A 24,253-nucleotide genomic window follows, 5' to 3' on the forward strand; every position below is an offset into this window, starting at 1 on the left:
CTTAAAGCTAATAAAAATCTGCAACAATTAAAATACTAAATGGACTTATCTAGCTTAATTATATATAAATTCATCAAATAGGTAAAAGTATTTATACTTTGTTTAGTTTTCAATTGGTTTCCAAAACTTTTTAAGATAAACGTAATACCTACTTAAACTATCATTTTTAACTTCTACTCGCAACTTAAAAAGCAAATACAATCAATTTGTACACGTTTTGTAAAAAGATACATTTTAAGACAAACTCATATAAAGTTATACTTACACAAATCACTCACAGTGTGTTAGAAATTTATTATCAAACAACTTTACTAAGATTGCTTTTTAATTTTGCATTTTATTAAAACATCTTTTGTAACTAACAATTGTATGAATATTCTAAGGCAGTCTAGCATTTAAGAGTATTAAAAACAAAAAAGTTTATTGATTTGAATAATTTTACTATACTCGAATGTATTTTAACTTAAAATTAAAAAGGTTAGCTCAAAGAAGCAAGTTTCTTTGTGAATTCCTCGATGAGTTCTGGTTTTATAAGATTATTTCGCAGCTGTTCGATTTTTTTATTAACAGCATCGCTGTTGTGAGGAGTTATTTTCAAACCCATTTCTTTGCTCATATCAGCCGGAATAAACTTCATACTTTCTAACTCTCCTTTTACTTCCCTGTTTAGTATTTTAATTTTAAAAACAGTACGCAAATTTGAGATTTTTTGTAGTTTTAAATACAAATAAACTATTAAGCATAACAGCGTTTAAAATGAAATTTAGCTATATTTAAAGGATGAAAAAAATATAATTGACCATTTTGCTGAAAAAAAAGTAAAGAAATATTTAAAAAGGTATTACATTAAAAGAATAAAACTGTTCACCCAAAAAATGCAGGATCAATTCCTTTGAAACATGTTAAAAGTTCTTCGATTTTATTTTTCTTTTCCTGTAAGTTATACACGTAATAAAAGTAACATCGAATAAATTCATCAAAACTAAAGAAAAAAAAATCATATAGTTCAGATTAACATAAATTTTGTTATATACAATCTAGAGTCTAAACCAAACAAAAATTAACTCAAAATGAAACAAACTATGTTGAGAACAAGGCTTATGTAGGATTGTTGTTGAAGTTTATGAATATCTGTAGTCAAACTTTTCAGAGCAGCCTTCATTTCTTCGGACAAAACTTTCGGAAAAAATTCCTTTCTGGTAATTTTTTTTTAAATTTATGACACAATTTACAATGAAAAAATAGACTGTCAAACTAAATCTAATAAATTTACGTGTTCTTGCAAACAAGAATATCAAGGATTGAGAGATACAACTTTTACAAAAACTGACAAAGATTTTAAATTTACACAAAAATAACTACATTAAGACAATCTTGAAATAAACTGTCAAGAAGTAATAAAAAGTTGCTTAATAATTGAAAGAGGAAAAGTACTTTTAACGAAGTGTGTGTTTGTGCTTCCCTATTGAAGAACTTGTTGAACTTTAAATCCAAAGTAATTTTACAAATTTATGTCATTAAAAACACGTATTTTAAAACGTTTATGAAATAAAACAAACTTAGAAATGCTTCGCTTCATTATTCTTAACTAAATTATTGAATTATTCTAAAAAGTATAAAAGTAAAAGAAAAATCTAACTAAGTATAAAATAGAGTTCTATAAAATAAGTTGTGTAACTTCTGAGAATATTACTTTATAAAATGGTATTGAATTTTATTGTCAATTTATTAATTAATAAATCCATTTTTTCTTAAACGTACTATAAGCTTTAAAGCGTAGACTACATACTTAGTGAAAATAAAAACTAAAATGCGATGAACAAAATGAAAGTTAGCAAACGTTTTGACACAAAAATATATAAGTACACTCTATTTTTCAAACTTACTTTACAATTTCTCTTTCATTTTCATAAATCTCTAACTCGCTTAACAAATTTTCTTTTAGCTTCTGTTAAAAAAGTTGATTAAATTATAAATAAGTATTTAACTAAGAAGCTCTAAACTATACCATTTTAGTATGTTAAATAAAGTTTATTTCTAGTTTACTTTTTGAGAAAACTAGGTTTTAAATGATAGAAAATATAAACTAACAAAAAGACACATTTACTAAATTAAAGTTGTAATAAACACAGTTAAGTGCCTAATTAGTTTGTTATATATATGCAATATTTCCTGATAGTAAGTTAGCTTCGAAGTGCAACATTTTACAGAAAACATGTTTATCATTTAGTAGAATCTCTATGAAGAAAATTATGAAGTTAAACTTACAGAATTGTAAAAAAAAGGATTTAAATGAAAAATTATTGCTTGAAAACCGTAGTAAACCATAAAATTATGTTAACGTACAAAAATTACTTATTACTAAAATAATCATTAAGTATTTAATAATGATAAATTTGTAAGAAAGATCACTTTATTAAAATTTCAGCTTTAAAACTAAAAACCTAGACTAAAAAAATTAAAGGTGCTTTTATACTTTTAAATGGTTATAAAATAAATTGAATATCTAACTCGGTTTGCAAACAGAAAAATGTTATATAAGAGAAATGAAAAACTATAATAAATATTAAAGTGCTACTGGTTTTCTAAAATACACAAATTTCTAAAAGTTTTATAGTGCTGATTGAACTATAAAAACAAAGAAAAGCTGAATAAACGCTACATACACGTTGTTGTTGAAATGTAATTGATAAATGAACAAAAAAGTAAGGCAAACTGCCACATGCAGTGCCTTGCGTGGAGGTGCATTTGCTAACTCATTGCTTGGACAACCCGAGTAAGTAGTAAAGCTCCTGCTGATAATTAAACACGTAATATTCAGTTATTTAGAACTTTAATTTACCTTAAGCAACTAAAGTGGTTTTAAATTGTGTGGATTGAGATGAGACGTCCCTCGACCGAGCGCGAGGCATCGGGAGGGCGATCGAGGAGAAATATTCTAGAGGGGAGAAAGTTCTGAGGCAACTAACACCGTTCAGATCAGCAAGTTTAAAGTGACAACGCGATCAATGACTTAGAGTGGCCCGCCGGCACCTCCGACCATTCATACGACAAACCTACTATATATACACGTCGGTTGTGCGTGATGCGAACGTTTGCAATATTTACTTGTGACGTTTAGTTTTGAGAGAGCTTACTTTTACATTTATAGATAAATGCTCTAACTCAAGATAATTTTGCATCGAATATATCATTTTATGCCTTTACTTTTCATTACTTTATCAAATAAGTTAAGTTAAAATAAATTTTGATTTTTTGTATTACTAGAAGGTGTTGTATCTTCGTAAAATCGATGACCGATGTTACTTTACTGGAGTTTTACAAGTTATTGCTTTGTATTACTTAAATAAAATGTTTTTTTTAAACATGCCTAAGATGTAGAAACGAAAATATAGTACAGTATTTTAATTTAACTTATGCTATATTTAGTAAATTAATACAGTCAAGTTTAACAAAATGATTCTTGCATTTAATTTGTAAATACAAAGAATTTAAAACTTTTGAACTCATATAAGTTTACAAAATATTAAGATAATCAAAATGTTTTATATAAACTAACTCTTATTTAAATTAGTTTTGTTTTTTTATTATCAAAAAAGCAAAACATGATCACTTAACTTAACCATCCGTAACTTTTTTAGTATTCTAAATATAATCGTAACTCTTTATTGTTTTGTATAAAAGTATACACTATTTTAAAACTACTTTATTATTAATTATTACTCTTAAGTACAACTGTATTGACGCTGTTTGTATTTTTAAAAATTAGTAAAAAAGATTTAAAAAAATTGTGAAAGTAAACACTAAATAATCTAAAAAATAAAAACTACTTAAACATAAAATGTATACTAATCTTGCGCATAACTTCACATTTTAAACATAGGAAAAAATGGTTAGATATACAAAAAATGCGAATAATCGTAGCTTTTAATCTTTGGCTCTAACCTAAAAGGATGATAAAAATATTATTCGCCATTTATTATACATACAGCTTCGGTTACCACGACTTTACCACTAAAACAAACAGTCATGATAATTTTAAAAAATACCAACTAGTAATGAGTATAAGCTGCCTAGAAATAAAAAGAGTTATACTTTGGCGAAACAGTATTTAAAGCCGAGTGCGGCTAGAAAGGGAGTATTTTATAGATTTTTAATTAAAGCATACGTGTACTTTGACATTCTTTTTGTGAAAAATTTTTCACTTTTAAAATCGGGTAGGACTTTACAAGAACTAGTAAAACGTTTTCAAGTACGTGTTACTGAATTTATTTGTAAAGTCCTATGGATAGTACATATTTAGAAATTTGACAGTTATGGGTTGAATTATAATAACAACATCAGAAATATTCATTTTCTGTCTGTACCAAGGAAACTTAATCTCGATTGTTTAATAACAACTTTTGTTCAACCCAGGCAGTTTTACGTTGTTAAACGTGAACTGTTTTTTTGAATCTAAAATCTAAACACTGGCTTCAGAACGAGTTATCAAGGTAGCTCTTTGTTTGTTTTAGATACTGAAACAACCTAGATCAGGGAGTTGAACAACTATCGTTGTAGATAGCCTGTTTGAAGTACCAAAACAACCCTTTCTAAGGTATTGAACATTTACTGTTGTCCAACCAACCCGGCCTAAGTCGTTGGGTACGCTTAAAGTGACCGTTTGAACTGACTTCACTACGAGTTACTGAGAAATGAAAGCAGTTTAATCACATCTGGTTTATAAGTACCCATTTAAGCGAGCTTCAAGCTCTGACCTGTACAAACCATTATTTTCTTTTTTATCGCTACACTCATTAAGTTGTAAAATTGAGTGCATATTATCGTTTTAAGCATTTTCTATTACATGTTAAACTTATATAAGTTCACCACTTCATTTTTAGGACAAGTATTCCATATACTTTTCTATATCAAATTTATCATAGATTAAATTAAAAAAATTACTATCTAGTTTAACCACTAACGATAGATTAACCTCTTAGTATAGACAATGAGTTTAAAAAACAATAAATCTAAGCCTTAATCAGCCAGTAGTATCTTTAAGAAGAATTGTAAGAATGAACGAGTGTTTTTTTTAATTTTGTTTAACAAACTTATGAAAAAAAAGTAATTTGTAAAAAAATTCTTAGAAAACTAGAATTTACAAAAATCATTTCGTAAAGGATCAATTTGTTTCATTTACGGTTTGTACTTTATTGTTCTAAGGATTCTAAACTTTTGAATGTTAGAATTAAGAAACTAAAAAAAACACTTTAATCAAACTTAATCAATTAAAAACTTTCCAAGAAAACTCAAATAAAAATAATTATGCAAACAAACTTAACTAATATCATACAAAATGTTGTCTAGAAAACTGTAAACAAACTGCTTGTATGTGTAGGACAAGTAAAATCTTATATAAAGTTTTTTGTATCAAATTGTTTTTTATTTTCACTCCTTTTATAACAAAAACTAATTTAGCTTTAAAATTCAAAACTTAATTATAGCAAAGATTAAACTCATTTCAAAATGAACTTTCACAAATGGACCTAATGTGTCTTCTTAAAGTATTTTAAAGTTTTTGTTATAATTAGTCAATTATAATTTTGAAAAAATAACAACTATAAGCTACAACAACAACTATCTTAGAAGTAATTCCTCTACAGTTAATTTATAAGAAGTTTAGTTCTAGGAGATCTTTTATAAAAGTTGGTTTATTTTTTAAATTGAGTTGACATGTCAAAATGTTTAAACATAACACCTTTATAACTTATTTATCTAAAAAGATAAAAACCTTTAAACGTTCTTTTTTTGACTTCTTACTATCAAAATGATTGATATTTATTTGCTCTTCTAGCTTTTTTTTCATGACGCTTCTTCTCCAGTAAGAAAAGCTCCTTTTTTACAGGAAATAAAAAATTAGTGTTGTTTTTGTAAAACTTTTTGTTGGAAACTTATTTTCTGTAATGTTTTTAAAAACTCATTTCAAAAATTAAATTAATGAAAACGTTTTGTGTAGGTTACTAACAATTTTAGCAGACTTTTATACTTTTTCTTTTCTTCAACTTTCTTAGTTGATAGTTTTATTTGTTGATCAAGTTTCTTATGCAGCTTTGCGTTTCTATAAAATAACAATACTTTTACATTTTCAGGTACTCTTTGCAGTGACATTATATTCCTATATAAAAATTTGATATGTTGATATTTAACACAAACATCTAAATCAAGCTTTTTATGATACAACCATATTTAGTTATTGTTTTTCTAAATACTCTAAAACCGAGAAAAAAAAACACATAGATTTTTTAAAATGTTACTAATTTGACAAAATGCAAGGTTATGTAAAAGGTAAAAGTTTATTTCTTATAAATAATAAATACAAATATTTTTTTGGTAAAAAATGCAATTTTTTAGAAACATTAAAAAGTTTATTGAATTAAAACTTAATTTTGTTTTAACTTCAAAATTTGTTAAAATAGAACTTAAAAAATTATTAATTTTCAATTAACACAATGTTAGAAAACAAATTGGAAACACAATAACAAATTACATTAGTTAAATAAAAAGTCGAATTTTGCCATATATATTTACAACACGTTTTCAAGTTTTTAACAAAGATTTTGTGAGATTTCTGAATTTTAGATGAGTTTAAGGACTTAAAATATCTAAACTTTTTATAGCGATTTTGAGTTGAATTTTAAGTTAAAATGTTTCAAATAAAAAATTCGAAAAGACTAATTCTCTTTTTGATGACTAGGTCAGTTTTTTTTGAATCAGCATCTATAGTTTTTATAACTGAAATTTCAAAAAACAACTTATTTATTGACTGGGTTAATTTTGTGTTTTTGAAATTTTTATCCATACATATAGCTACTTATTTATATATAAAGTATAGTAAAACTATAACAAACAATATGCTTTAGTTTAAATACTAAAATCAAAAATCAAGATAAAAAACCTAATATCGAAAATATAAACCAGTGCACTAAGTTTTAATTCAAGCAATTAAGTAAGCATATCTGAATTTATCAAAAAAATTAAACTAATTTGCATATATAAACTTAACTTACAAAAAAATTTATAAGTAGTTTTCGACTTTAACTAAATTATAACAACAAGCTTACAAGACCAATTATAAAGCTAGCAATATTTTAAAATAAATTCTTGAATCTATTTATTTAATACTTCAATTACAAGTTGTTGTTTTTCATTGTACTTTAAAATAAACACGACTTACACTTAAGTTGTTTACAAGTGTTACAAATAAATTATAAAAAACTTGTAATTTGATCTAGTATACCTTCTAAACAAGTTAAAGTGAGGTAGTCCATAAACATTTCTATCATTTCCTTTCCAAATTTACAAAACAAGTTAAATCAAGTCATTTACTTAATGGTGCACAACAATTAAAATACCTTAGCAGGGCTTTTTCACACTGCGCTGACAAGTTGTCGACTTCAGCTTGAAGATTGAAACACTCATCATTCCCTGACGACATGTCTCCCACCAGCTGGTTGCATCTGACCAGTTCGTTGTACTTGCTGTCTTTCGTCGTGCCGATGGTGCTTGTCAAGTGCAAGTCGTATTCGTGTTTGATCTCCTTCAGCAGGCGACCGTACAAGCTCGAGTCTTTTATCAGGTCATTCCAAACGGATGAGTAAAGCTTATTGAAAACAAGTATAAGTGAAATATTTTTTAAAACGGTTTTAGGTATTTTAAAATGCTAGTAATAAAGAAAAAACTTATCAAATTTGAAAAAAGTTTTACTAAAATATGCTACATACAATAATACATAACAAAAAATGTTTTAACTAAAAAAAATTGCTTTATTTTACTGCTTAAAACATATAGTTTAAAAAGGCTTGTTTACAGGTTTGCCACTGTTTTTAGCAAAAAAAAAACTTTGGTTACTACAAAAAAGCGTTGATTACCACAAAAAAGCCAGAGTTTAAATGGTTAGACTGAAATATAATAATAAATTAACATTTTATTAGCAATCGGACAAAGTTTATTAATAGACATGGTTTAATATAAAATGAGCAAAAACTGAGTTATTGAAATAAAAACTATCAAAATATGTATAAATGTTATAAATATAGTTTGAAATCATAGGAGGAAAAGTATTTTTTTTGATTGATCTTATTTTTAAGCTTACAAATTTAGCTAGCATTTGTTTTTAGATGTTCTTTTTAGATTCAAAGTAGTTTTTAAGATAAAAAGGAACAGCAGTTTAGTTCTTATTGAAATATGGTGTACAAATCATCACAAATTTGATGAAGATAGGCAAAATAACTACTAGTTTTTCCTTTTTTGGTGATAAAATTGAAGTCAGCGGATACTGATGGCTCAGTATCTGCATGACCCGTTAACTTATTTTTATGTCTTAAGCCCTTCTTAGTCTTAATCATTCTAATGGTATAGTAATCACTTAAATAGTAGCTTAAACTAAAAACAACCGGTTATAATTTATACAGCACAGTTTAATCAACAATATTTAATAACAAATGTGATTTAAAAAATACGTATTAACTCAAGTAAAAATTATACAAAAAGTTGATAAAGCTGAAGAATAATTTAATAATTTCTTCAATAAGCAACAAAGTTTAATCTATAATTTGGTACTTCTTTTAAAGTAACAAATTTACAAAAGTTTAAACACTCAACTGCAATCACTCAAAGTTCCAATTCAATGTCATCAAGAAGAGTTCATAAATAAAACTGACCGTTGCTACAACAAGAATAGCATTTTGTACTAAAAATTCGTCGTTAAGCAAACGTCATAGTGCTTTAATAAATTTAAACTTGTCAGTGTTTACAACTAGTTATTTTGTAAATTTATTAACTATTATCACAACGCAGGGCAGATAGCGTTACATTTTCCTTTCTTTTTATCCTTTTTTGGCATTCTTGGCCAGGCTCCAATGATAAGCATCAAGGTCATGAGTAGACAGGAAAGAAAAATCGAACATACTGGTTTGCTAAACAACTACTGACGTAACTCATGAAACTGCTTCTTTTCTCTTGCAGCTGAAACAGGTTGCCCGCCTGCAACTCGTCACACTTCTCTAGACACTGCTGGTGATTTCAAAAATGTCACGAATCCATGACTTGTCAGTTTTTTTTTTTTTTTTTTTTTTTTTTTAGTACCAAATTAAAAATTAACCACTTTTGAAGATATAAAAAAAAAGAAAAATTAATTAAAAAGAAGAGAAAAACTTTATTAAATTTGTACAGGTATTTTAACCAAAAATAATATTTTAATTGCAACAACTAAAAAAAGAAATCAACTACTAATAAATCATTAAATAAACTAGTTACCAAAGAAATAAATAGAAAGAAAATAAAATTATAACCAGTTGTTTTCCATTCACTACCCCTAAATATACATAAACGCTTAAAAGCAGTAAAAAAAAAGATACTTACGCCGAATGAACGCTTAGAATTCATCTGAGCTAGATGCTTCGGCATAACTTATGGGGACTTCTCGTTCCCTTAAATTGTATGTTTTAGTTTCCTCACAAGTTGTAACTCTGGGAACATACGCTTTCACGTTCCTTATAGAAACCTTTACCAACCCAGAATTCTTTTGAATAATCATACTTTGCTCTGAACAAGAAAGCACTTTATATGGACCATGGTAGAGTGTGCTAAGTTTCCGCTTGTTTTGTCTCCTAAGCCAAACCCATTCGCATTCGAAAATCCCTGGTTCATAGTATGATTTATTATTGTGGCGCTTAAATTGCCTACCAATTTTAGCCATCATATTCAAAAATACTTTAGTTTCTAGAGTGTTGGGTGTGGTGATAATGTCAGTACCCTCAATTTTGTCGAACATTACTCTCCCCGAGAGATTCTGGGCCGTCCCTAGAGCATATTGAGCTGGGGTATAAGGTGAACCTTCAACGAAGGTATTGTTTAAAGCTGTCGTTATCAGAGGCAAATGCAAAGCCCAGTTTGTCTTATCAGATAACGCGCGAAGTGCAACATTGATAGTCTTATGTTGCCTCTCGATGAAACCGTTAGATTGAGGGCTGTATGGGGATACCAAACGATGATCTATTCCTAACTGCTCGAACGCTTCGGTTAACACGGTGTTAACAAATTCACGACCGTTATCAGAAACAACAACTTGAGGGACCCCGAATGGACCAACCCAGCATTGAAAAAAAGCATTCCTGACAGTCAAAGCTTTCTTATCTGTGATCGGCATAGTTACAAGAAACCCTGTGGCTCGGTCTTTGGCAGTTAAAATATACTTATTATTACAAGATGACTCATTTAAAGGACCGACAAGATCTATGTGAACAAACTGGAATCGTTCCGTATTGTCTGGAAAAAAACCAATTTTTGGACGATTATATCTTGTTACTTTGGTCGCTTGACATACCACACAGCTTTTGACCCAATGAGTCACATCTTTTATCAATGTAGGCCAGTAATAGTCTTTTGCAATAGACTCGATTGTTTTATCAATTCCCAGGTGCAACCTATCATGGGCCACATTAAATGCTGTTAGGCGCATAGATTCGGGCAGAATGATTCGCTTATTATTTTCGTCTACCACTACCGCTAAATTATCTGGTTGTAAATATTCGACCGTTTTCTTCATATTACGTGCGGTATCTACTAGCCCCGGTTCATTACATTGCAAGACCGCAATAACTTCCCTATTTATCATATTTAAGCTAGTCGTATTTTCCCCGATCACTTCATTTAACGGACTACCTAAAATTTCCTCTTCACCGTCTAAATCACCGTAATCAGACTCGCTGTCTTCAGCCTCTGACTCAGACGTATAAACAAAATCAGAATCCTGGTTATACGCACGAACATGCATTGCCGACTGTGGGGGTCGGCTTAAACTATCTGCTACTACATTATCATGGCCATCTATATGCCTTACTATTGGATTAAATTCCTTGATTGCGCATATCCAACGTTGTTCCGCTGGAGAATGATTACCCATTTCGTTTTTAATGGCCCTTTCTACTGATTTACTATCAGTACGTATTATTAAGGATCTCCCCAATATTCTGCTTTGAAAGTGCTTAAGAGACAAATACACCCCGCGAAGTTCCTTATAAAAAGTAGAACGTACTTGCTTAAATGGAGGGAGCTTTTTTGAAAAAAACGCAAGCGGTTGCATTCCCCCATTTCTCCCTTCTTGTTCCAGAACTGCGCCAACGTGGCTGTCGGAAGCGTCCGTGAAGAGAACTAGGGGTTTTGTGTGGTCTTCATAGCTTATTGTTGCTGCTTTAACTAACAGAGCTATTGTGTCATGATAAGCTTTGATTTGGCCATCAGTAAGTTTAATAATTGCCCTATTGCTTGCCTTAGATCCCCCCGAAATTTCATTAAGCGGTGCCATTACTTCGGCCAAGTTTGGTATGAATCGATGATAGTAATTAATCATACCAATTACCCTTTTTAACTCTTTGCGCGTGTTTGGTAAGGGTAATTTTTTTATAGCTTCTACCTTAGATTCCATAACATCAACCCCGTCAACACCTACTGTATGACCTAAAAAATCTACCTTAGTTCTAGCAAAAGAACATTTTGCTTGATTTAAAAATAAACCGTTTGTCGATAATGTTTCTAAAACCTGTTTTAAATGTGATATGTGACTGTCCGCGGAATCTGAAAACACAAGAATATCATCTAAATATACAAAAGTGAAAGCCCCACAAGAGGACAAGATACTGTCCATAAACTGCTGAAAACGTGTTGGCGCATTCCGCAACCCGAAAGAAGTCACCTTAGGGACGAATACCCCGGAATTAGTTATGATAGCAGCATATTTTCGTGAGTTTGGATGAAGAGGTAAGCTATAGTAAGCTTCTTTAAGATCTAACGTGCTGAAAAAACGGGTACCTCCCGGAATTCTTTCCGAGAGCGTATCTATGCGCGGTAGCGGGTATGAAAATGGGCGTGTGTGGGCATTCAAAACTGTATAATCAACACAAATACGCAAATCACCATCTTTTTTGGGCACTACCGTGATTGGTGATGCACACATGTCGGCATCCCCCTTTACAACAGCACCTCTCGCAATTAGGTCTGAATAATTTTTATCTACCTTTTGTTGACAAGTTAAATTACATCTTCGCGCCTTAATCATTCGCGGTTTATAATTGTCAACTATAATTTCTAGAAAGTGGTTGTGTTTTCTAGGAGCAGTATAATCAGGAGTTTTTGTAAGCTCAGGGTAATTCAACAGTAGTGCTTGACACTTGGTCTCTAACGTAGCTATGTTATTACTATCCTTAACTTCCCCCGTATTAATTGACACAACTACCGACGCAGGCAAGTCAGCGGCCCTAAACAGTTTAGTCGTTTTGTTAGACAATTGATGCGTCAATTCTAACGTGAAAGGGCATATTAACAGTTTGTTTGACATTAAAATGTCCATACCTAAAATGCCATAACTCCTATACTCTTGAGTAACCCAAAAATTATGTTTAATGGTTTTTAAATTACCTAGCTTAAGGTCAACGCAAGCACTCCCTATGGGGTGGATTTCATTGTCGCCAATACCCTTTATAGTTCTACTGAACGGCTTAAAGTAGTGGTTTATGCCATTTGTTAGATTCTTAGGCAATATAGAAACTTCACATCCAGAGTCAATTAAGAAAAGAACGTTTGTAACATTGTCCTTTGCAAATAATAGACTTTGAGGCAAGGTTTTTGGATTTATAGACGATTTATTTGAAATAGCAAACGACCAATTAGTTTTTACAATTGGTTTTGTCGTGATATCATTACGCAATTGAGAGTGAGAGTTTGTTTCAGGTGATGGCTTTTTAGGCTGCCATGGTTTGGCAGAGGGACGAATTGGTACGGATTCTACAGGCTTATTAAGAGGAACTCTGTTCCCATCCTCATGCCCTCTCATTGTTTTGAAGATGGGAAATCGTTTTTTTGATCGTGTTGTTGCCGTAACGGGGACATAGGGCAAGTTGAAACTGCAGCACAATAGTCTGCCCTATCTCCAAACTTTGCATGTTTGTGACAAAGCGCGTTTTGTTCGTAATTCGTGCGCTTGTTATACCCTTCCCCGAAATACCCCTGACTACGACTGTGTTCATAGCTGCGGAAATGTTCCCTTTTTTGTGGAATGTTCTCATGCCATTTTTGTTTGTAATATCTCTTATTGTGCTTAAATCGCTGAGGTTCGTATGAAAAGTTTTTAGCATTTTCAAAGACCCTCTGTTCTTCAATGTCGCATATAAATTCCGTGCGCCTAATAAACTCATTATATTCAAGCCCAAAACATTCCTTTATTTTGTTTTTTAAATTATTAGGGGCATGTCTATGCATAAAGTATTTAATTCTGTCTTCCTCTTTAGACTTTGCCCATTGCTTAGCTGCCAAAAACAAGTCCTGGAATTGAACTGGCTCTGGCCATGATGGGCTTGCACCTAATATGCGAGGCAATTTGCTTCCTTTCCCTTGTAAAAAGTTAACAAGACTGCTATAAGTTCTGTCTTCGTCGTGTGTTTCAACGAAGTCAATTATATCTGAACGGGGCCAAATTCTCTGGAGAATTTCAAACTTCTCCATTTCAGATGTTATACCATAAGCCGTACACCGGTCTTCAAAAAAACGTAACTCCACAGCCGGATCGCGTACGGCATCAATTTTTTGAAAAAGCTTACAATTTTCAAGAGTTTTTTTCTTGAAACTTATTTGTGTTGACATTTCACCTAAAGCGTGCGAGGTGTGATTGTTAAGGGTGAGGCCGCTGTCATTTATGGTCTTATTGGTATCTAATCTTCTATAAATAGCTTTTAGTTCATTTTTTAGTTTATTTTTTTTCTCTAAAACCTTAGCTTGCTCTAGTAAGTGAGCTAAATCCTCAACGTCTAAGTCAACTTCATCTATAGCATTAAAATCTACAATTTCATTATTGTCCCTAGTCTGCGCGCTTACTTCTGTTTCATGAGCGCTGTTTATTGTCGCTTGAATATTGCTGGGAGATTGTGAGTTCGATATCAAGTCAGAGTCGCCATTGAAGTCAGCAGGTACTGATGGCTCAGTATCTGCATGACCCGTTAACTTATTTTTATGTCTTAAGCCCTTCTTAGTCTTAATCATTCTAATGGTATAGTAATCACTTAAATAGTAGCTTAAACTAAAAACAACCGGTTATAATTTATACAGCACAGTTTAATCAACAATATTTAATAACAAATGTGATTTAAAAAATACGTATTAACTCAAGTAAAAATTATACAAAAAGTTGATAAAGCTGAAGAATAATTTAATAATTTCTTCAATAAGCAACAAAGTTTAATCTATAATTTGGTACTTCTTTTAAAGTAACAAATTTACAAAAGTTTAAACACTCAACTGCAATCACTCAAAGTTCCAATTCAATGTCATCAAGAAGAGTTCATAAATAAAACTGACCGTTGCTACAACAAGAATAGCATTTTGTACTAAAAATTCGTCGTTAAGCAAACGTCATAGTGCTTTAATAAATTTAAACTTGTCAGTGTTTACAACTAGTTATTTTGTAAATTTATTAACTATTATCACAACGCAGGGCAGATAGCGTTACATTTTCCTTTCTTTTTATCCTTTTTTGGCATTCTTGGCCAGGCTCCAATGATAAGCAATGTATGCTTATTTTTAATTGTTTTAAGGCCATAAGGGGGGTCCAAAACTTTTTTTTACAAAAATTAACTATGGCTTTTATATAAAAGCTTTAAGTACAAACTACAAGTCAGTTTTTATAGAATTCAAAAATATCATCTAACTTTTGAAATATTTTATATTTTGTAAAACGTTTTTGATACAAACGTTTTTACTTTAAATTTTTTTAATTCCAAAGTAGCGTTTTTTTGTTATTGTATAAAGATTAGAATGTGAAAGTTTGAAGAAGATTGCTTGAAAAGCGTAGGAAGAGATAAATTTTAAATAAAATAGTCTTTTTTTGCTGTTTTAGTTTTCCCTTCCCATAGGGTCCCTATTATGCGGCCCGACTTTGACTGATCATATCTTAAAAAACAGTTTAATTTTTTTAAAACGATTAAAAGCATCTTGAAGCTTAAAAACTCTATAAAATAAGATCAACTTGTAAAAAACATGGCAACCACCCTATGGCCTTAATTGACACAATACAATTTGTTCTTATACTGCAAGAATCAGCTACCTTCAGCCAAGCTGAGATGTTTTTAACGGGAACGCTTCACTTTTGCACGAGCGTCACTTTAACATGAGGGGATAATTTTACACGGCCTCACTTTTGCACGGAGGGTCATTTTTGTATGAGATTAAAAAAATATCCAAAAAAAAAAAAAATTGTAAAAAAAAACATATATATAAATAAATTAATCAATAAAAAAACAAAAAAAAAGTTAACGACTGAAGGTAAGGGGTAACAGTGGTAGAAAAAAAAAGATACATTATAAAAACTATTAATAAAAAAGATTATATATATTTAAAATCATTAAAAAAAAGTAAAAAATTAAAAAATTAAAAACCAAAGGTAATGGTTGGGGGCAATAGTGAAAGCACAAAGAAAATATTAAAATAAACTAAAATTGATTTAAAATAAAAAAATTTAACCTGTGCAAAAGTCTCCCCTTGTGCTAAAGTGAAGCACATGCATAAGAGTCACTGTGCAAAAGTGACGCCGTGCAAAATTGTCCCCTTGTGCAAAAGTATCACCTCGTGCAAGAGTGTCCCCTCATGCAAAAGTGACACCCAACTTTTTAATACCATCATTCAATAAGCACTACAATGCTTTTTCTTATACTTATGCAGTAAACACTTTCTGAAATTTTGAGGTTAATAGCTCAAGAAATTAGAGAAAATATAGATATATAGTAATTTTTCAATATCCTAAAAAAAATTATTAACAGTATAACTTTAATAAGTATTCATAATATATGTACGTACAATTTTAATATTAAAACAAAGGTCAATCTTAGATTTTTCAAACTTGACTCCTGTTCTAGCCTTGAGTAAAACCTTTTGGAAAATTTACATCAGTTTTGAAATGAAGAAGTCTCGAATTAGTCTGAGTTTTTCAAACAACCTAAATGGTTAGGCAACCTTAGAAAATTATATATTTACTAATATACCATAGATGTTTTTGCGTTAAAAGTTTAATCCGACTAACGGCGTTTCACTGCTCTCTAATAAATTTAAGAACAGATCAACGGAGTCTATAAAATATTAACACACATTAGAAAAAAGCATGTATAATTATGTATAGTATTTATGTGAGTAGTAACTATAAACGAACTTTATGGTTTAAAAAAAAGTTTGGAATAAAAACATAAAAATATAAAATTGTCTACAAAAACTGCAAATTTAATAAAAGTATATACTAACCTCAAAAAAGCTCTAAGAATAGGCAAGTTTTTAAAAATGAAAATTAAATTGTGCAGAAATGTTAAGTCATAATAAATTTAACAAATTAATCAATAGTTTTTGCAGCTTAAAAACATGTAGTATCTAGCTTGTAAATGTTTGTGATTGTATATGAAAATGTTGTGAAATAAATAAGTGCATAAGTATACAGAGTTATTTAAAGTATAATGCATTTTACTTATACTTTTGGCACAATTATCACTAACTTGTTCTAAGTTTTCCTTTATCATTTTAGCAATAATTCTAGTTATACATTGATTATTATAATCTACACTATTATTAGTTTTATTGATATGAATATTTTCATTATCATTACTATTAAAATAATCATCACAGCTTATATCTTTTATGTTTTTAATGTTAAGCTTAAATTGAAAGTAAGGGCCCTGATAAAATTTATATCGGAAGTACAGCAGGTAGTTTCAAAGATAGATATGCTAACCATAAACATACTTTTAAAAATATAAAAAAAAAACAAAGCACGCGTTTATTTGATTATGTCTGGAGCTTTTTTCACAGGTACAGTAAAAGGCCAAACATGGAGTGGAGTATTGTTTCAAACATCAAACATACATCTAATGGAGTAAGTAGAGTTTGACCAACTTGCAATACAGAAAGAGCAGTAATTGCAGCAGAAGATAAAGACCTACTTCTGAACAAGCGGCAAGATTTATCGAATATTTGTCCCCGCAACCGACGATTCTACTTTAAATAACTCAGTCTACTTATGCACTTATTTATTTCACAACATTTCCATATACAATCACAAACATTAACAAGCTAAATACTACATGTTTTTAAGCTGCAAAAATTATTGATTAATTTGTTAAATTTATTATGACTTAACATTTCTGCACAACTTAATTTATTTTCATTTTAAAAAACTTTCCCATTCTTAGAGCTTTTTTGAGGTTAGTATATACTTTTAATAAATTTGCAGTTTTTGTAGACAATTTAATATTTTTATGTTTTTACTCCAAACTTTTTTTTAAACCATAAAGTTTGTTTATAGTTACTACTGACATAAATACTATACATAATTATACATGCTTTTTTTCTAATGTAATAAAGTTTTGACACAAAAACATCTGTGGTATATATTCCGGTAAGATTAGCTTATCAGGATCTCCAGTATTTAAAGCCTTGTAACGCTACATCTTATATATTAAAATATATATTATATAAAATATACTAATATATATACTATAAAATAGCCTCAGACAATACTTACAAGTATAAAATTCTATTTTTATTATGAAATATATATTTTAAATTATCATGAAATAGACTAGATTTCAAAAATATATACTTTTCATCTTTTAATGATTTAGTACAAGTTTTTATGCCAATAAAAATACAAACATTTAGTTTTTTTAATGCTGTGTGTTTGGTTGACTTTGACTTGTTCAAATTAAACATTCCAACAATTATCTTTTCTTCTAGGTGTTTTATACCTTCTGAGCTAACAACTTTTGAATTTCCAACTCCATTTCTAGTATGATAAACAACACTTGAATAAATTATTAAATATTTTAATGAAAAACATACATTAAGTTTAATAAAAACAGATAAAACTTTTAAGTACCAAACCCAATTTTTATTTGTCTTTATTGGTATTTTGTTCCCTAAACAATCACTAACCTATATAAAACATTTTTCTCAAAATCCACCATTCTGTCATACTGGTCTTTGTAAGTAACACCGGCTAAATAGGTAGATAAAAATTCATATTTTTCATAATGTTTTCTTGTTTTGCTTTGCTGGGATGGCGGAAGATTTAGGTTACTATTAACTCTTGGTAGCATCACTTCTGGTAGCTTTATTTCTTCATTTTCCTATAAAAATAAGTAAAACCATGACTGAAACAATAATAATAAGCAAAATAATTTGTTGGTTTTTTTTTAATACTTTGAGTTTGATCTCTTCTAATTCTAAAAGACTCTAGATAAAAATTTGTTGAACTTATAAAAGTCTAAATCCTACAAAATTATATGCATTTTGTATTAATTTAAAAACTTATTTCAAAACTTAGATTAAACAAACTTTTTTTAGCAAAGTTTATAATCACTTATAAAAAATTATTATAATTATTCAATCTTTAGAAGTAGATCCAAAATTAAATCAGAATAAAAAAGTTTTATCTATTCTTTCTTACATGAATTTTGCTCTCAGATGTTTGAAAAGAGTTCTTAGACAACTTATATTTCTGTTCTTTTGTAGGTTTCATCTATAAAAATTTTAGACTTAAATTTCACAGAGTCTGAAACATCAACGAATCATATAGTTAATTTACTATAAAATTTATACGAAATTACTTTTGACACCTAAAAACAATTATAGCTCGAAATTATTACATAACCATCAGTAAATTTCAAGCCCTATATGGGAGAAATATCTTTTTTCAAAGATATACTTATTTTTACATTAATAATTAAGCTGCAAATTGCTTTTTACTGTTTAAAAAAATTCAAAACATAGTTTTTGGTAAAAGCAATCAAAGTTAAAAAGCTCAACAGGTTTTTTATGAAAGGCACAAACTACAGGGTTGCCACAGATCAAGCTGAGAAAAATTTCCTGACTTTTTACTAAAATTTTCTTGACTTCTCTATATCAAACTCTAAATTTAAAAATCAAATTATTCTACAAAAAATTACAAATAAGTAAACTTAACCATGTCATATACCTCTCTTATAACTCATTATTTAAATTTAAACCACTATAAAAAATAAATAAAGAAGGAAAGTGTTAACATAAACTTGTTACATAAGGTACTAAACTTGGTGCTTATTTATAAAGAACTTAATTATTTAAACAAAAAAACACTTTGATTCTAAAATTCTGGAAGATAAAATATTGTGCATATATCATAGTTTCACTATGGAAGTGTCCTTGCCACAGATCATCAAGACTAAAAAGAATACAAAAACTGCTTGTTCAGGTAGGGTAGTTGTTCAATATGTTAAAAGAAAAACTTTGCAGTTTTATAAAGGATATTTTTTAATATTTACTAAATGAAATTAAGCATTGGAAATTAAGTAACTTTGGAAATTTCTAGGAAATTTTTGAAATTTTAGTCGGACTTAAAAAGATTTTTATATAATTTTTTACTATTTGAAGGCTTTGGAAAATAAGGAGTTTTGTAAATTTGAACTGACAAAATCTGATGTTTTTTTTCAAATTTTCCGACTTTTTTTCAGAAACCCTTATTTTTTCCTTACTTTTGTCATTTGTTAAATTTTTTCTTGACTTTTTCTGACCTTAAGGCAGCCCTGAAACTAAAAAGGTTTAAAAATAATTTACTAAAAAATCTATCTACTCTTATAGTTGTTGGGGAGTAGTCCATTATTAACAAAATACTGTCACATCTGGCACACCTAAAGGAAAATGTTTCCAACCTTATACTAGAAAATTTTAAATTTTTTTTAAAAATATTGACTTAGGAATAAAAGTATGTGTTAAAATTTAAAATTGTACAGCTAAAATAGTAAAAAAATCACCCAGAAATTACAATTTAAAGTATTTAAAAATCCTAAAATAGCATTACTGAAATTAAAAATACATAACAAACCATTAGGATGTATATAAACCAGCCATACTAAGATGGAAAACCAATGTTTTGATTTAAAAAGCTAATAAATTTAAAACATATACTTTTTTAAGTGAAAAGACATACCTGATTCTCATCATTTTTTAGAAAAGTTAGATTTTCAGTATTTTCAGCTTTTGAATTTTGAATACTTAAACTTTCTTTTGGAGTGGGTGTTGAAGAATTCCATACTTGTGATTTTTTTTCAGGAGGAATTGTTTTAAATCTAGAAGTTTAAGTACTTTTATGAATAACTAGATACTGTTAAAGAAAAAAAAATGTATAAAATGAGTTAAAATAGAATAGATGTCTTTTTAATACTGTTAAAGTTGGTTATTAAACATATAAGAAACAACATAATTACTTGAGAATACATATACAAATAATTTTATAAGACCAATGTACTGCAATTAATTTGATGCAAAGCTAAGATTATAAATAGTACAAACAAAAACAAAATGTTGGGAAAATTGTTTTTATACCACCATTTTTTTTTTAATTTCAATAAAAGCTTTATGTAGTTTTAATAAATTGAAAAAAGTTTTTTAAAAGTTTAATAAAGTTATTCTATAATTTACTATTAAACCACCCTATAATATACTCTTCTTAAAAACTACTATTCTCTACTAAATTTACTTAATTTGAAGCTTTTAATTACTAAAACATTTTTTTAATAGTTTTTTATGAAGAAATAATCTCTCTTTAAATAATTAAATTTACAGTTATACAAAATTATTATAGGTAAAATAAGAGGGCTTTTATGTTTTTTTGGCTAAAGAAAGTTAAGTTAAAAAAAAAATTCTAAGATTAATTTGTTTTATCAAATATTATACAATAAATTTAATGGTTGATTTTTTACTACAAAAAAAAGTTTTGAAATGTATAAAATCAAACTGTTATTTTTTATTAGTTAATTGATATCAACTATTCAAAAATTGCAAAAGTTTTCTAAACAAATTCATTTTTAATGAAAACCATCACTACTTAAACATTGTGAGAAACTCAAGTAAACAATTCATACCATGTGGTGTAAGTTCACTTGTCCCTCTAATGAGTAACACTAAATTTGTTAAATAAAATCATTTACAGCTATGTTTTTAAATTAAAATTCTCTTAGTGGACAGTTTTTTGGCAAACACCTACAGTTTTAAAATCTTAATGTTAAAAAACACAAAGCTTAGTAAACTCCAAAGTTCAGTCCTAATAGTCCTGGACAAGACGTTAAAAGGTATACATGGTGTGGGACTCTATAACTAAAAGGTTCTTTGTGCACCAGGTCCTAGAACCAAATATTTTGAGCGTCTTTTTTTTTGTTCTTCAACAAACTATTAAGTTCAAATCCTATGAGAAAGTGTTCACCAAAGCTGAATCTAAAAAGTATATCAACAATGCAACTAAAAGAAAACTTTATTAGAAATACAGAAAAACTTAACATCTATAGTCAATGTAGTGTAGAGGAAGATCTTTTGATCATGGAGCTACAAACCATTTGGCTTGTAAACATAACTTTAATCTTATGATGTTTTATTAAAATTTTCCCACACTTTGTGGTTTTTATTGTTCAGATTTTAATCTTGTGAGTGTTTGCCAAATGACATGTCACCATAGGATTTTTTTTTAGTTAAACAAAATGTTTTTCATTTATTTTTTTAGCTAGTTTAATGTTATTTTAAACGGGTATGACAAATTGCTTGCTTGACCATCAAAAAATGTTTATCATTGTAGAAGGAAAAGTAAGTCTGATATTTTTCTACAATAAAAAAAGTAATAAGAAATATTTATCTTAATTGTTTTTAAGTGTTGTATTAGATATTTGAAATTATTTTTTATGCACTTTTGCTATGAAATGCTTTAAATAAAACACAAATCACAATATAATAACACACAATTTAAATACTAACCCTTTTGGACCTAAATGACCACTAAAATACACTTGACAGTCCTTCTTGTTTTCATCCTGATTTGCATCAAGTAAATCTCTTACAGTGTATTTCAGTGGGGATTTTAATGCTTTTGACATAATTAAATCAGTGTAGTATGCCAAAATATATACTACACTACAGAGTGGTTTCAAAGGTTTGAAAACTAAGCATGTTTAAGATACCCCCTAACTAGAATAGCTTTGTATCTATAGTAACAAAGCTGTAGTAGGGGGATTACTAATCTTACAAAATTCTACATAAGGTAGTTTTCTTTTATTGAATTTTTGTAATTCGTTGTTTTATTTATTTGTGCTCAAATTAACTTTCAAAAAATTTATTACTATGACAGTAAAGATAATTTAAATTTAAAAAAAATGTGTTTTTTAATTAGTTTAGTATAAAAACTCTTTATCTGTAACTGTAGCTATATAGTTAACACAAAGGTTTGGTTATACTGTTTAAATCATAAGACAACAATGTTTCGGTAGACTAAGGCCCGGGTTAAACTTGTCTCACGGCATATTTAAGTCAAGACTTAGGCTCTGTTAACTTTCGCCAATATTCTTTGACTCTATATTGATATATTGTAGATCAGGAATTGTAAGTCAAATAACAAAAATGTTAACTTAAAGTTAATAACTTTTTAAGATAGTACATACATAGTTTATTCAGACTAAAGTATAATAGTCAATGTAAATTTTATTTCACTAAATATTTATAATCTAGTTAGGTATTCTATGTGTAGCTAAAAGTCATTTAAATAATAAACTGAATAAACATTTTTTTATTAGTGTGACTAAAATAAAACTAATAGACTATTTAAATGTCACTTAAACTAAAACTGCGGCCCACGAAGATTTCGAGATTTAAAATTTGACTCGCGAGCACCAATTGCCTCCCGACCCCTGATTTAGACTACCAACGTTTAAGTAGTAAAAATTCAAAGTAATAAATAATTAAAATAAATTTTAAATGTAGACAACTAACCTTGATTTTTTAAATAAGTAATATTAATACAAGAATCTGAAATTTGTACAGTAAATTATGTTTATGTGCTTTAAAAAAACAGAACGCTTTTTATGAAACAGTTCTTTTTTTTTTGTAGGAAATTTGTAGGAAATTTTTTGTAATCTAAAATTTTGTTTTATTAGTTTTTATAAGTAGGCCAGATCTTTATATATATTTTTTTACTAAAAAAAACATAACTTAAACAAACACGTGCACACTTTTAATTATAAGTTTATAAGCAATACTACCTCGTTAATCAGTTTTAAAGCTGCAAACATGCTCAAAGTATTCAGAATAACATTTAAAAACATTGAAAATAACAAAAAAGTTTTTATTTAAACTTAATTTTGGTTTAATTTAGTAAGTTTACTTATTTCATCCTAAAACAGTACAAACCTGTTTAAAAAAACACTTTTTGGGCTTGCTAAAGTTTCCAAGCTAATAAAAAAGTCTATATTTATACTTTTTAAATCCTAAATATATTTTGAAAGTATGATTTAAAGTTTTTATTTGCTGTTAAAATATTATTTCTTACGCTAAGTGTTCCTACTTTTTAACGCTAAACTTGGTGACCCAACGTATCGCTTAATATTCTACGCTGTTACCACTATGACTCTAAAGATGACATTTTTTAGTAAAGAACTGCAATCGACCATATGTTTTTCGATGCATTTGGGTAGCTCTTTTTTTTTTTGGTACATCCTCTATTACTTTTTAGCTGTGAGACATTATTTAGCTCATTATTGGATTTGAATAAGGTTTTTATATAGGATTAGATGCATAGCAGTTATAACATCGAAACTTAGTCGTAAATAAATTTATAATTAACTTTACTTACATTTTTATCTTCTCAACTGGGAATAGGTTTCCATAGTAGGGGAAAACTTGTTTCTAACAACAAAATTTAGTTTGTTATTTAAAACATTTATGCTATCATATTTAATGAATAATTTAATCAAATTCAGTTTAAAATACAGCATTTAAAATAGTGCTCAGAAATATCAAAATATTATAAACATTGTTAGTCACAAAAAAAAAAGATAAAATCAAAACTTCCAGCTATTTCAAACTAAAAAACTTACAGAAACAACAATTTTATCATCTTCAAAATGTTATATTTCAGTACTTAGCAGTATAAAAGACTCAATTTAAACTTAACTAAAAATTACAAATAAAAACGCTAAAAAGTCTATCATTTAAATACTTAAAAACAAATTTTATTTTAATTATAATTTATTTAAAAAAAAAAACGTGAAAAAACAAAGTTATGAATTTAAAAGACTTTATTGATATTATAAAAAACAGCTTAAAATTACTTTCTGCGATAAAGATTTTCCTCGTAACTAATAAAAAAACAACATGATAATGAGCATTGCTT

At 28.4% G+C, this 24,253-nt stretch overlaps 1 protein-coding gene across 2 annotated transcripts; it reads right to left on the reverse strand.

Annotated features, from left to right (window-relative positions):
- Positions 1–165: 165 nt before the first annotated feature.
- LOC145840631 (uncharacterized) lies at positions 166–21,976 on the reverse strand. 2 transcript variants are annotated; one of them, XM_082947948.1, is made up of 12 exons: positions 21,847–21,976; positions 20,033–20,171; positions 18,515–18,586; positions 18,001–18,194; positions 17,722–17,851; positions 7,395–7,642; positions 6,008–6,100; positions 5,774–5,876; positions 1,887–1,948; positions 1,082–1,196; positions 869–933; positions 166–662 (listed from the first exon to the last, which is right to left on the reverse strand). In XM_082947948.1, the coding sequence occupies exons 1-12, from the start codon at positions 21,963–21,965 to the stop codon at positions 479–481; spliced, it is 1,524 nt and encodes a 507-aa protein (XP_082804074.1). In that variant the 5' UTR covers positions 21,966–21,976; the 3' UTR covers positions 166–478. The 2 variants fall into 2 exon arrangements, with proteins under 2 accessions (XP_082804074.1, XP_082804075.1); XM_082947949.1 differs by lacking the exon at positions 6,008–6,100.
- Positions 21,977–24,253: the final 2,277 nt, after the last annotated feature.

This window comes from Thalia democratica, chromosome 7, assembly GCF_965202585.1.
Source record: "Thalia democratica chromosome 7, ktThaDemo2.hap1.1, whole genome shotgun sequence".
Classification (NCBI taxonomy): Eukaryota; Metazoa; Chordata; class Thaliacea; order Salpida; family Salpidae; genus Thalia; species Thalia democratica.

Bases quoted from the DNA above. Each gene is read 5' to 3' on its own strand.
- LOC145840631 (XM_082947948.1), bottom strand. From the start codon at position 21,965: ATGTCAAAAGCATTAAAATCCCCACTGAAATACACTGTAAGAGATTTA. The intron at 20,172-21,846 runs GTTAGTATTTAA...TTAAACTTCTAG, and splicing joins GGTCATTTAGGTCCAAAAGG to ATTTAAAACAATTCCTCCTG. The intron at 18,195-18,514 runs GTAAGAAAGAAT...TTATTTTTATAG, and splicing joins CATCTGAGAGCAAAATTCAT to GAAAATGAAGAAATAAAGCT.